Source organism: Belonocnema kinseyi, chromosome 4 (genome assembly GCF_010883055.1).
Source record: "Belonocnema kinseyi isolate 2016_QV_RU_SX_M_011 chromosome 4, B_treatae_v1, whole genome shotgun sequence".
Taxonomy (NCBI): Eukaryota; Metazoa; Arthropoda; class Insecta; order Hymenoptera; family Cynipidae; genus Belonocnema; species Belonocnema kinseyi.
Genome location: NC_046660.1, coordinates 42676464 through 42689021, shown reverse-complemented (window position 1 = coordinate 42689021; position 12558 = coordinate 42676464). Strand labels below are relative to the sequence as shown.

At 29.1% G+C, this 12558-nt stretch overlaps 1 protein-coding gene across 2 annotated transcripts; it reads right to left on the bottom strand.

The window, feature by feature from the left end:
- Positions 1-598: 598 nt before the first annotated feature.
- Positions 599-10186, bottom strand: LOC117171794 (mannosyl-oligosaccharide glucosidase GCS1). Of its 2 annotated transcripts, XM_033359404.1 has the most exons (5): positions 10112-10186; positions 9858-9941; positions 9535-9779; positions 6400-6590; positions 599-3819 (listed from the first exon to the last, which is right to left on the bottom strand). In XM_033359404.1, the coding sequence occupies exons 3-5, from the start codon at positions 9733-9735 to the stop codon at positions 1776-1778; spliced, it is 2436 nt and encodes an 811-aa protein (XP_033215295.1). In that variant the 5' UTR covers positions 9736-9779; positions 9858-9941; positions 10112-10186; the 3' UTR covers positions 599-1775. The 2 variants fall into 2 exon arrangements, with proteins under 2 accessions (XP_033215295.1, XP_033215296.1); XM_033359405.1 differs by lacking the exon at positions 9858-9941 and having other exon boundaries at positions 10112-10178.
- Between the last annotated feature and the right edge of the window lie 2372 nt (positions 10187-12558).

The window sequence follows — 12558 nt, the reverse complement described above, 5'->3', positions numbered from 1 at the left end:
AATTTCATCAAATTCCTTTGCACAAATTCACTCCAAATTAACTGTAATCAATGAATTTTATTAATATTTTTTGTTTTCAATTCACTCGATTGCTTTTAATTAATCTTATATTGGGATAAATTTCATCGAATTCTTCCAATGTTCCTTCTATTCTTCTAAGTGCTCGCGAATTTTATTTAATTCAGTGTTGTTTTTTCAATTCATTTGAATTGTTGAATTTTTTTCTGAATTCTGTTTACTGCTCTTTTATTGAAATCAATGAAAAGTTTTTGATTTTTTAATTTTTGTTTAAAATTAATGAAGTTCTTTTGTATTTTACTTTAATTCTTTTGAATTCGTTTAATTTCATATTGAATTCTTATAAATTTCATCAAATTCTTTTAAATTTTTTTTACATTTAAAATAACATTAGTCACATTATTAATGCACATTAGTCCCTTTAAGTCATAAAATACATTTTAAAGTACTATAAGAATTTTTTTAACTATCAAAAATGTGTATTTTTGTGTTTTCTGAGTCTAATATGTTTAAAAAAATTATTTTATTTCGTAAAGTTTAGGGTTCACTCCCTAAAAATTAAGAAATTATTTTTAAGGATAAAATAATTTTTTGTCGTTAATTAGTATTTATAAAAAATTTATAATTAAGAAAATTTATTTTCAGGCCTAAAATGGCCCAGGGAAACCTGTTGACAATTTAAACAAAAATTATGGCAAATTTTTTCACAAAAAAAAAAACATTTATCTGGTAGCGTTTGTAACTTTTAAAAGTTAAATTTTGATCAGGAACCCCAAGTTTTATTAAGCTGAATGTCCCAGTAATGCATTAAAATAAAATTTTATTTACATTTTTAGAACAAAAATTTAATTGGCACCTTTTTTGCAATATATTCTTAAATAATTCACCAGATGCCTTAATTCTAGCTTCTCTTAATGAGAATTTTGATAACTTTCATCCTGTTTAAGAGAAAAAATGTAGAATTTGGGACAAAAGAAAAAAATTCCCAAAGTTTTCCCGATCAAATAAAAATCTCCGATTTTCCCTATTCCGCTAGACACCCTGCTCATTGTATAATAAATATCTAGCCTGACAGTTAATACAAAAGCTTATAGTACAACAAAATAAAAACATTTCTACATTTCTGTTCCACGAAGATAGTACAAAATTATTGTTCAGAAAAGTACTCTAATTTTTTTTCACTTTGTATTTTGTTGTCTTAGCTTAAAGTTGAAAAGTAGAAAGTGATACTTGTGCTAATAGATTGTCATAGTACCTTTCTAGATTCAAATAACTTAATTTTCTGACTCAAACAGTAGAACCTTTTCGTTATTTGATTAATTCCTTGGTAATACATATTTCGATCCGTTGAGAAAAGCGTTAAAACTGTGATTTTAGATGGATAAACTATTTTAATTTTTATACTCGCTTTCTTATACTTTGATACTTATTCAACTCTACATTTAAAATTGAACGTCTACCATTTTACAAACTGCTAATGATATGACTTGCTATTTTTATTCTGACCTCTCTCTATTATTTTTCTTCTTTTATTATTTTTACTTTTCTAAAATTCTACTTTAGAATTAAAAACTAGTGTGATTACAAAATCCTCAAAAACTTTTCTATTTTAATTATCTCTCACTTTATCATCTATATTCTATATCCTGAACATGGAAAACTAGAAACTTTGGTCACATTTGAGTCAGAAAACCCGGCAAAAAAAAGATTTAGAAGGCAAATTTATACATCATCAAGGGCCTAAATTGATTCGTTTATTAATAAATTTCACCCATGAGTAAAACCGTCAGGGAAGTCCATCCAGTGAAAGGATGACATCCCTTCCCATTCCCAAGAGTGTCTCCGTAATTTTCCCAGCTGAATCCCGTCTTCTTATACTGCCAAATCACATTCTTAATCAAATTCTGCCTCAGTCTATCATAAATATTCTTCGCCTTTGCCCGGTGTGGTCCCTCGATTTTAGAGTAATGATGTAAGGCCCTCGCAGTTAAATAATTAATATTAATCCAAATGTTGCCCCTCCAATAGGGTGGATCATGTTCCGTATTATGTTTTCCATACAAAGGCGAACTCCTCGCGAGAGATCTTAAACCATATTTGGTCCATATTAAGTCTGGATTCACTATATCGTCTAAAATCTTCTCCAGCTGTGGAGAATCCGGTTGGATGATCTGAAGAATGAAAGGAAAGAGCGAAACATATCCGAAAGTAGAATCTACATATCTCAAGATAGGATCTTCTAGAACGACTCGAACCATATCTGCTGATTGCTGAGACCTAGGCGATGGTGTCGGCCTTTTGAGAATTACTCTATCCGTGTGCAAACCATAATCCGAGAAAGTTTGGGTCCTTGGTGACCAGTGAAGCTGGTTCAGCAAATCGTTATCAGTTAGATAATCATAAGTATCAGAGTACTTTGAGCCAGGTTTCTTCAAAACCTCAGCAATCTGGGACATAACACCAGCAGCAAGAGCGATCCAGCATCTTAAATCAACATGCCTTTCATCCAAATTCGGATGCGATGCTCTCGGATAATCATCCAATCCAGAAGTCAAAGTTTTAGGATTCAATTCCCTATTTGTCGTGCTGTCTCTTCCGCGCCAGCGATAAGTCCCTGGCATGTCGCCAATTTGCGTTGTATTAAACCATTTAAACCAGGCCTGCAGTCTAGGATAGAGTTTCTCCAAAAAATGATGGTGCTTTCTCAACAACTCGTCTCGATTGTGGTCCAAAATGTATTTCAGAGTAAGGAAAAACGTTGGCGGATTTGCGTTTGTATTAACCTGGGTGACAAATTCTTCAGGAACTTTTGCGAGAGCTTCTTGCCCGAGAATCATTTCCCTGGGAATCCAGCCCTCGACGTTCATGAGGTCAAACCAGTGACTTATGATGTCCACTTCTATATCTAGATTCCAGGCAGATATGAGTAATCCATGAAAGCCTTCATCCCAAAGGAATCCTCTCGGGAAGAAACTTCTGCTAGGAACTGCAGTGTAAAGAGCAGCCTTCCAATAAGGAACAGGTTCCTTTGTGTAGGAACTTTGCACCTGGGCAGAACCGTAGAAATATCCGATGGATCCAATCATGTTTGAGAAAGCCATTTTTGCAAAGTCAACCTCATCTGGTCTATAACCCTTGGAGCTGAGTTTAAAGATGTTTTCAAACTTCTCGTTAAAGAGTTGTCGCTTCTCCCTAAGTGCTTTCTCGTATCTTTCCCCTGTGAGTTTTTCCCTCCGGTCAATAAAGCTGCCGGATTCGAAGCTGATTTCAAATTCGAAAGGTATTTTTGCTGTCACTTGGGTCACTATAAAATTTGGCTCCAGTTTAGTTCCGTCGTGGGTGGATGACAATTGTTCTCCGCCCAAGACGATGTGCTTCTTGGTGGAACCTTTGTAGGAAGCGATTCTCAGGTTTTGGAGAACGGTTTCTTTTAAGAGATGCAGACCTGGGGCGACGGTTGCCAGGAAGGAGTGTTCTTCGATATCACCCAGGGTGGGAATCAAGTTTATTGTGAAAAATCCGAGACCTTCGGTGTTGCCTTCCATTCCAGTTAGGCGATTTTTTTCACCCAGTACTGCTCGGATTTTCCCGTTAGTTTTCTCTTCGATTGCCGAGTAGAAGAGGAGAGAAATTTCCTCACCATCTCGTTCTCCTTTTTCGGACCGGACGCCGATTCTAGCTGTCCAATCTCCTCCGTGTCTACCTCCTGGTTTTTTCACAAAGCTGGTGTTCAGAATTGCACCAGCGTCGACTATTTCTTGAACTCCAAAGGTTTCTCCGTCGTGTTCTAGCCAGGCGTACCTGTTGAGAGTTTTAGAAACAGACAAGTATTTAGTTTAATTTTTTTATTTAGATGTCAGGGATCAGAGTCAGTCCCATTCTTAATCCCTTAAATTTAGAAAAATCATGTACACCACCTAAAATCGACCATTTTTGCCCAATTTTCCCCTGATAACAAGGCTTGATTCAGGTTTTTAAAAATAATAAACAGAAATTCGAGAAATTAGAAAACAAGACATTTTTAAAGAGATTCTTTTTGATAATAGATAAATCCCGACAGATAAATCAATTTTGTACTTGAATTATCAACTAAAATGAAGAACGTCTAACCAAAAAAAAAAATACATTTTTAACAAATTTGTTCAACTTTTAACAAAGTAGAAAATATTAACCAAAAATATGAATTGTTAACGAAAAATATAATAGTTAATATTTCATCCAAGAAAGAGTCAAATTTTAAACAAAAAACAATTAGATTAATGCAAAAAGATGACTTTTCAACAAAATAGTTGATTTTTCAATAAACAGGTTCATTTTCAACCAAGAAGTGGAATTTTCTACTAAAATAGTTGAATTCTTAACGAAAAACTTAATAGTTCATATTTCAATCAAAATGGATTTTTATTTTTAATAGAAAACATTCAAATGTCTACAAAAAATAACAAATTGTTGAATTTTTTCCATAAATTATGAATTTTTAGCTCGAAATCCTGAAATTTCAACAACATTAACTTTAAAGCAAATATTTAAATTTTCTACAATAATAGTTGAATTTTTCACAAAAAAAAGGATTAATTGTGAACAAAATTGCTGAATTAAAAAACATTGAATTCTCAACCAAAAATATAATATTAAACTTTTCAACAAAGAAGAATAAACTTTCAACCAAAAATAGCACTATAAGTGACTGTCCAAAATAATAAAGACTGCCTATTTCTGAATTTATTTCTTTGATGAATTTTCTTTTACGTTTTAAAATATTCAAAGGAATTTTTTGTATAGATTTAAATAATTTGAAGGGATTCCAAACGTTTTTTAAAAAGATTTTAGGGTATTTTTTAAAATTCCAAGAAATTGTGAAGAGCTTTTTTTAAAGCATAGGGTTTAAAAGAATTTACTATAATTTTTTGATATTTTTTAAAAGATTCCAAGGAATTCTAATTGATTTCCATAAATTAAAAAGTTGTAGGTTATTTTTTTTAAATTCCAGTAGCTTGATGTGATTTCAAAGGATTATAAAGATTTTAGTATGTATTTTTAAAAATTGCAAGGAACTTTCAAGAACTTAGAAAAGTTCCAAGGGATTTCAAAATATATTTCAAAGGATTGGAAATATTTTAGGGTATTTGAAAAGATTCTAAGGCATTTCCAACAGATTTAACGAATGTCAAAAGATTTTCAAAAGTTTTTAAAGGATTTGAAATGTTTCAGGGCATTTGAAAAGATTTCAGGAATTTCTTAATTAGTTTCAGTAATTTAAGGGGATTTCAAAGGATTTAAAATATTTTAGAGTATTTAAAATGATTCCAAAGTATTGAAAGGACCTATGGCTTCACAATTTTTAAAAAAATTCTAGGGATTTTTATAACATTTCCGAGGATTTTAAAGAATTTATTATTCCACAAAAGAGGGATTTCGTATATGGTTTCAAGGATTTCAAGAGATTTAAAAATATTGGAGGAAATTCATTTTAATTAATCTGAAATTCACATTTAATTCTTTTTTATTTTTTGGAATTCTCCGAAATTTGGTTAATTGACTTGAATTCTTATTTAATTCATCCTGAAGTCTTTTAAACTCACCTTTAATTCTTAGGAATTTCATAAAAATATTTTTAATTGCCTCACATTTTTGGCAGACTTATTTCATACTTACTGAATTCAGTTATTTTTTCATATGTATTATGTTTTCAATTCACTTGCATGTTTTTTTAATTCACCATGAATTTAATCAAATTCTTCTGATCTTTTTTAATGTTTTCGAATTCATTTGAGTTTAACATAAATTGTTTTGAACTCTTATGAGTTTATCCTGAATTTCTTAAAATTCACCTAGATTCCTTAAAAATTTAATTGCATTCTTTTAAATTCGAAAGAATATTAGTCAAATTATTAATACGCATTAGTGATTTGTAACCAGTTTTGGGTTAGAAATCAGTCACTTCAAAAAAAAGTAAATTAGGCTGTGGCAGCCTCGAGAATAATGAATTGAAAAAGTAGAAATTTAAATTTAAATTGTTTTATTCCATTCATAAAACATACTATATTAAAAATGTTACAAGATTAGAATTTTGGTCTTAAAATATTAATGGTCAGGGAAAATAAAAAATTAGTCAGGGAAAAGTCGGGGATTTTTGAAAATCAAGTTTTGCGGCACCCCTGTAAAAAGAATACGTATAAAATATTGTTAAAAATACGTTTAAAAAAATTCAAACGTGAGCATTTTTCAAGTCTGTTATTTATCTATTTTTCAATCTTCAATCTCATCCATTTTTTTTCAATGTATCTATTTTTATCATTAGAAAGTAGTGAAGCATTCAATAAATTTTTTTAATCTATCTGAAAGAAAATATTAAAAATGGAAAAATGATGGAAAAATTACCTGTCCAATTTATCACTCTGTTCACACCAATGTCTGAGCCCCTCTCCTCCTTGTCGTAAAAAGTGAGGAAAGTACCACATCAGTCCTGTTACCAAGGAATAAGGATCTCTAGTTTTCATTCCAAAATAAACTCCTGATCTGTAGGAACCCCAATATCGCTCAGAGTTGTTTAATTTGGCTGTATTAACCAACTGCATTTAGGAAAATATTAATAAATAAAATGATTCATAGAACATATAAAAGAACATGAATTAAAAATGATAGGCCTCGGACTTACTTTAGAGATTTAAAAAAATGTAGGTAGTGTCACAAATTGAAAGAAAAGTGTCATAAAATTTGATCATTATTAAAAATAAACTTCAGTGTTTTTTGAATAATTTTGTTTGAAAATTCAACAATTTTGTTAAAAAGTTATGCTTCTTGGTTAAAAATTCAACTGTTTTTCCGAAAAATCATCTTTTTTGTTTGATAATTCAACAATTTGATTTAAATCTTGTTTATTCCTTGACTAAAAAAGTTTTTTTTTTATATTAAAAGATAAATTATTTTTTATAACATTCAACTTTTTGGGTCTAAAATTGATCTATTTCTGTAGAAATGTTATCTTTTTTGAAAAAAATGCATCTGTCTGGTTACAAATTAATCTCTTTCGATTGAAAATTAACTTTTTTGCTGAAAATTTACATTTTCGGTTAAAAAATTCAAATGTTTTGTAGAAAAATCGTATTTTTTTTTATCGAAAATTAAACATTTTTTGTAGATAATTGATCTATTTGGTTAACAAATTATGTATTTTGTTGAAAATTCATCTTGGCTGTTTAAATATATGTACTTGATTAACAATTCGACTTTTTGGTTAGAAAATAAATTTTTTTATTCGAGGATTCAAGTATTGTGTTGAAAATTTGTCTTTTCTGGTTATATTAAATTGTTTTTACTTAAAATAAAAATCTTTTTGGGTTTAAATAGCAACTATTATATTTCTTTTTGAAAATTAGTATTTTCAGGTAAAAAATTGAACTGTTTTTTTAGACAATACGTCTTTTTGGCTTGAAAAGTCGACAATTTGGTAAAAAACTCAGGTTTTTGGGGAAAATTAAAGTAACTTCTTAAGAATCCATCTTTTTGGTTGAAAGTGCAACTTTTTAGGTTACAAATTTAACTCCATGATTGCTAAGATAAATAATTTCTTAAAAGCTTTTTTTAATGATTCATAATTTTAGTGGTCATTTTTCTTTGTTTTGTTAAAAAATAGTGGTTTTAACTAAGAATTAAACTATTACGTTGAAAATTCAACTGACTGGTTGTAAATGAACTTTTTGTTGATTTTTTATTAAAAATTAATCTTTTTTAGTTCAGAAATTCTACTATTTCGATAAAAATGTTTATAAAAAAGTATAAACTGAAAATTAATCAAATGAAGTTTAAAAATTCAACAATCTGTTTACTATTTTTGTTCGTACTTGACTAACCGGTTTTTTTTAAAATTGAAACTTCAATTGCATATAACTTTAACAACTTGGCAGAAAATTGAACTATTTGGTTAAAATTTATGAATTTTGTTGAAAACTCGTTTTTTTTTTTAATAAAAACTCCATGTTCTTTGTTAAAAATGCATATGTTTGGATGAAAATTAATCTTTTTTAGTTAAGGATTCAAGTATTTTCTTGAAAATTCGGCTTTTCTGGCAACAAAATTATTCATTTTGGTTGAAAATCCAACAATTTAGTAAAAAAAATCAACATTGTAGAAAAATCATTTTCGCTTTTATTGAAAATTTATTTTTTTAAAAAGAAAAATGAATTATTCTATTTTTGAGGGGGGAAAAAAGATCAATTCTTTTTTAAAAATTCCCCTGTTTAGTAGAAGATTCAACTATTCGATTAAAAATGGACGTATTTGTTTGAAAATCGTATTTTCTGGTAGAAAATTGATCTTAGTTGAAAATGTAACTCCTTCTTAGAAAATATATGCATTTTGCTGACAATCTGTCTTTTTGGGTAGAAAATGATTTATTTTTGTTACATTCTATTGGTTTAAATATCAACTATTTTTTTTGTTTGTTGAAAATGAGCATTTCCAGGTTGAAAATGCATTTTTTTGTAGATAATCCATCACTTTGGGAAAGTTCAGCAGTCTTGCAGTAAATTATTTTTTTAAAAATGAAAATTAATTTTTTAACTGAAAATTTTACTTCGATTTTTTGTGGAAAAATCACCTTTTTAAATTAAAAATTTATGTATTTTCATTAAAAATCGGATTTGTGGACAGAAAATTCATACTCTTGGTTTAGAATTTAATTATATGTTAGAAAATATATGTATTCTGTGAAGAATTCTTTTTTTTTGGTTATAAAATTTTTTTTGATAAAAATTAATGTTTTGTTTATAAAAATTTTTTTTATAAAAATGCAACTGTATGGTTCAAAATTTATTGGTCTTAGTTTGGAATTTTTAATATTTGATCGTAAATTAAATTATCCTTTTAGAAAATAAAATTTTCAGTGCAAAACGTGACTTTTTTAGTTGAAATCTAATCTTTTTTGTTTGCAAATTTAGACATTTGGTTGAAAATACATCTTTCTAGGTTGAAAATTTATTAATTATTATATTAAAATGTAACTATCTTCTTAAATATTGAATTATTTTATCATAAATTCAAGTTGAAATAGTACTTTGTTAAAATTTTGTTGAAAATGTGACTGTTTTTTTGTTGTTGAAATTATTTCTTTATTGGTTTAAATTTCAACGATATTTTTAAAATTCACATTTTGATGTTTAAAATTCAGCAGTTTGGTTTAACATTAAACTTTTTTTATGGAAAATCAATACAACTTGTTGAGATTTCATCTTTTTCATTGAAAATTCAGCTGTTTTGTTAAAAACTCATTTTTTTGTCTTGAAAATCTAAAGCATTTTTAGCCGATTATCGCAGAAGTTTAAAAATATTTGTTAAGTAAAAGTGGAAAAATAGTGTCATTAATAGATTATTATGAGAAAACAGTGTCTTTAGTGGTGCTTTTTTGGAATTAGGAGCAAAATAATGTCAACCTTAAAAAAGTGTCAAAATCTGGTGAGTCCGAAGCCTGAAAATAATAACTAAATTTTATTAAAATAATTTAAATAAAGATCTTACCTTGTCTACGTCATAAGGCGTGTTGACACGAGTTTCCAGATATCCTCTATAGCTAAATATAACAGCAACACCTATGCAAATTATTGTTAAAATAATATTTAAGGCAGACATCTTGAACACTGACGATTTATTTGAATCAATCTGATCTGACATCCTCGGCTTTAATTTCTGTGACCTCTCGTTTCCTTTCAATTTGGCCATTTTTTATTTATTTCATTTTATTATCCACACTGTCAGTCTTTAATCTGAAAATATGTGTGAGAATTGATTTTTATTTTAAAAACTCGTATGCACGTTCTATTGATTTTTCAAATAATACCTACATTGATTTGTTTTCTAAGTAGTTTAATCCTCGTTGGTACGTAATTTTATTTGCAAAATGTACTGTTTGTAGTAATAATTTCAGACTGAAATATTTTTAAAGGGAAACAGCTGATATATTTGTAGGTTATGTTTAGAGAAAAAAAAGTTTAAATGCACGGCAATTTGTTATTAGAGATTAAAATGAAACAATGATAATGGTAGAGGATAAACAATTAATAGTTTATATTTATTTTTGTTTATGGTGAGTACTTACAATACAGATTTTTATAAATTTAAGGAGCATTGTAAATTTTCACCCTTCACAAGTAACACATGTTAACTGATTCTGTCTGCTTGGCTCAATTTGCCAACGTGGATTCACTCTCATTGGCTCTCATTTTTTATCTTTTTTATGAATTCAGAAAAGACACATAAAAATAAAGAAACACTGTTTAAAATTTTACTATCCTATTAGTTTATTAATTAAAAATATCTTTCATTTTTTATTTTTATTCCTATCTTGTCCTAGAATTACTAAATTTTGAAAAGAGTCTCGATAACAAAAAATAATGAACACCCCGTATACCAGGTGGCCGCAAAACTTCATTTTCAAAATTCCCTCACTTTTTCCTAGATCAATTTTTCATTTTCCATGTCTATTAATATTCAAATACTAGAATTTATATCTTTATTTTTAACATAAGATCGTTTATAAACGGAATAAAACAATTTCAAAAATTCTAAATTTAAAAATGTCTAATTTATTTATTTATTTCAACCAAATAATATGAATTTCCTACTATAAAAGATAAATTTTCCACCAAACAGTTTGATATTTGACCAGAAAGTTAGTTTAGTTTAGTTTATATGCAGGCGGGCTCAGGGCTGCCACGTTGGAACAGGGAAAATATTTTTCTACCAAAAAAGATAAATTTTCAACAACAAAAAAAGTAAAATTGAAATTTACAGTAAAAAATTTAATTTTCTACATAAAAGATTATTTTTTAACGAAATTGTCAAATTTTAAACCAAAAAGCTGATTTTTAAATTAAAAAGATGAATCTGTAAATAAAACAATGAATGTTTAAAATAGTATATCAACTTTTAAGGCCATGTAACAAGTGGGTCACGTGACCAGATTCCTACCTTACCGCCACTTTTTTATTTCCCATCATATTTTGATATTTTTACACGAAGCGCCACATCGAGTTGAAAATTCAGGATAATAAACCAGAAGCACTAAGATTGGTGGGTCTGGTCCTAAATTTGTATAATTATGAAAAAAGTTTTTTATTGGTAATAATTTTGTTGTTGCTTTTTTCATAATTATTAACATTTAGGACCAGACCCTTCTTATTTATTATCCTCAATTTTCAAGTCGATGTGGCGCTTTGTGTGAAAATAAGTTGGAAAATAAAAAAGGTGGCGGTAAGGTAAGAATCAGGTCACATGACCCACTCGCCACATGGCCTTAACTACCAAAGACAAATTTACAACCAAAAAGATGAATTTTTTAATTAAAAAGATTAATCTTTAGCCAAAAAAATATATTTTTAACAAAGTTAACTCAAAAGTTAAGTTTGAAATCAATAAAATACAATAGTTAACATTTCAAAATAAAAAAAAAAACGAATTTCCAGCAGGACAAAAATTTTCTACCAAAAAAAGAAAAAATGTCAACAAAATGTATAAATTTTCAACTAAAAAAGATCAATATTTAACCAAGAAAGTTGCATTTTGATAAAGTTAACCCAGAAGTAAAGTTTAAAACCAAAAAAAATATAATAGTTGATATTTAAATCTAAAAGAAACGAATTTTCAAGGAAAAAGTTGGACTTTGAACAGAATAATCAAATTTTTAACAAAATAGTTGAATTTTCAAGCATGAATATAATTTTCTACCGAGGAAAGATACATTTTCAACAATACATATATATATATGTATGTATGTGTGTGATATATATATACTAGGCAGTCTGATAAGTCCCTGAAAAATGAAACACGGAGACGTTTTTTTGGCCAAAGCCGGTTTTTTATTTTTTCAACATACTCTTCTTTCAGGTCGATACAGCGAGTCCAACGATTTTCTAACTTTTTGATACCGTCCGAAAAGTACTCGATCGGAAGGTCCCCAAAATACGCCTCAGTTTCAGCTATGAGCTCCTCATTTGAGTAGAAACGCTTACCGGTGAGCCATCTCTTCAGGTCAGGGAACAAGTAATAGTCACTGGGGGCCAGGTCTGGTGAATACGGTGGCTGAGGAACCAATTCGAAGCCGATTTCATGCAATTTTGCTTGTGCAACTAAGCATGAATGAACAGGCGCATTGTCGTGATGATAAAGCGGTTTTTTCTTCTTTAAATGCGGTCGTTTTTCGGTGATTTCGATTTTCAATCGGTCCAATAATGATGAATAGTATGCTCCGGTTATAGTTTTACCTTTTTCAAGATAGTCCACGAATATTATACCATGTGCATCTCAAAATACGGAGGACATTACCTTTCCGACCCATTGTTGCGTTTTTGGACGCTTCGGAGCACTTTGGCCCGGTGGAACTCACTGTTTTGCCTGTTGCGTTGACTCAGGAGTGTAGTAGTGGATCCAGGTTTCATCTATAGTCCACTGTGAGCAAACGCGGCACCCATCGCGCGCAGAGCTTCTTCATCCCCAAAACTGAATGCACGATATTGCCCACACGTTCCAATGATATGCCTACAGCAT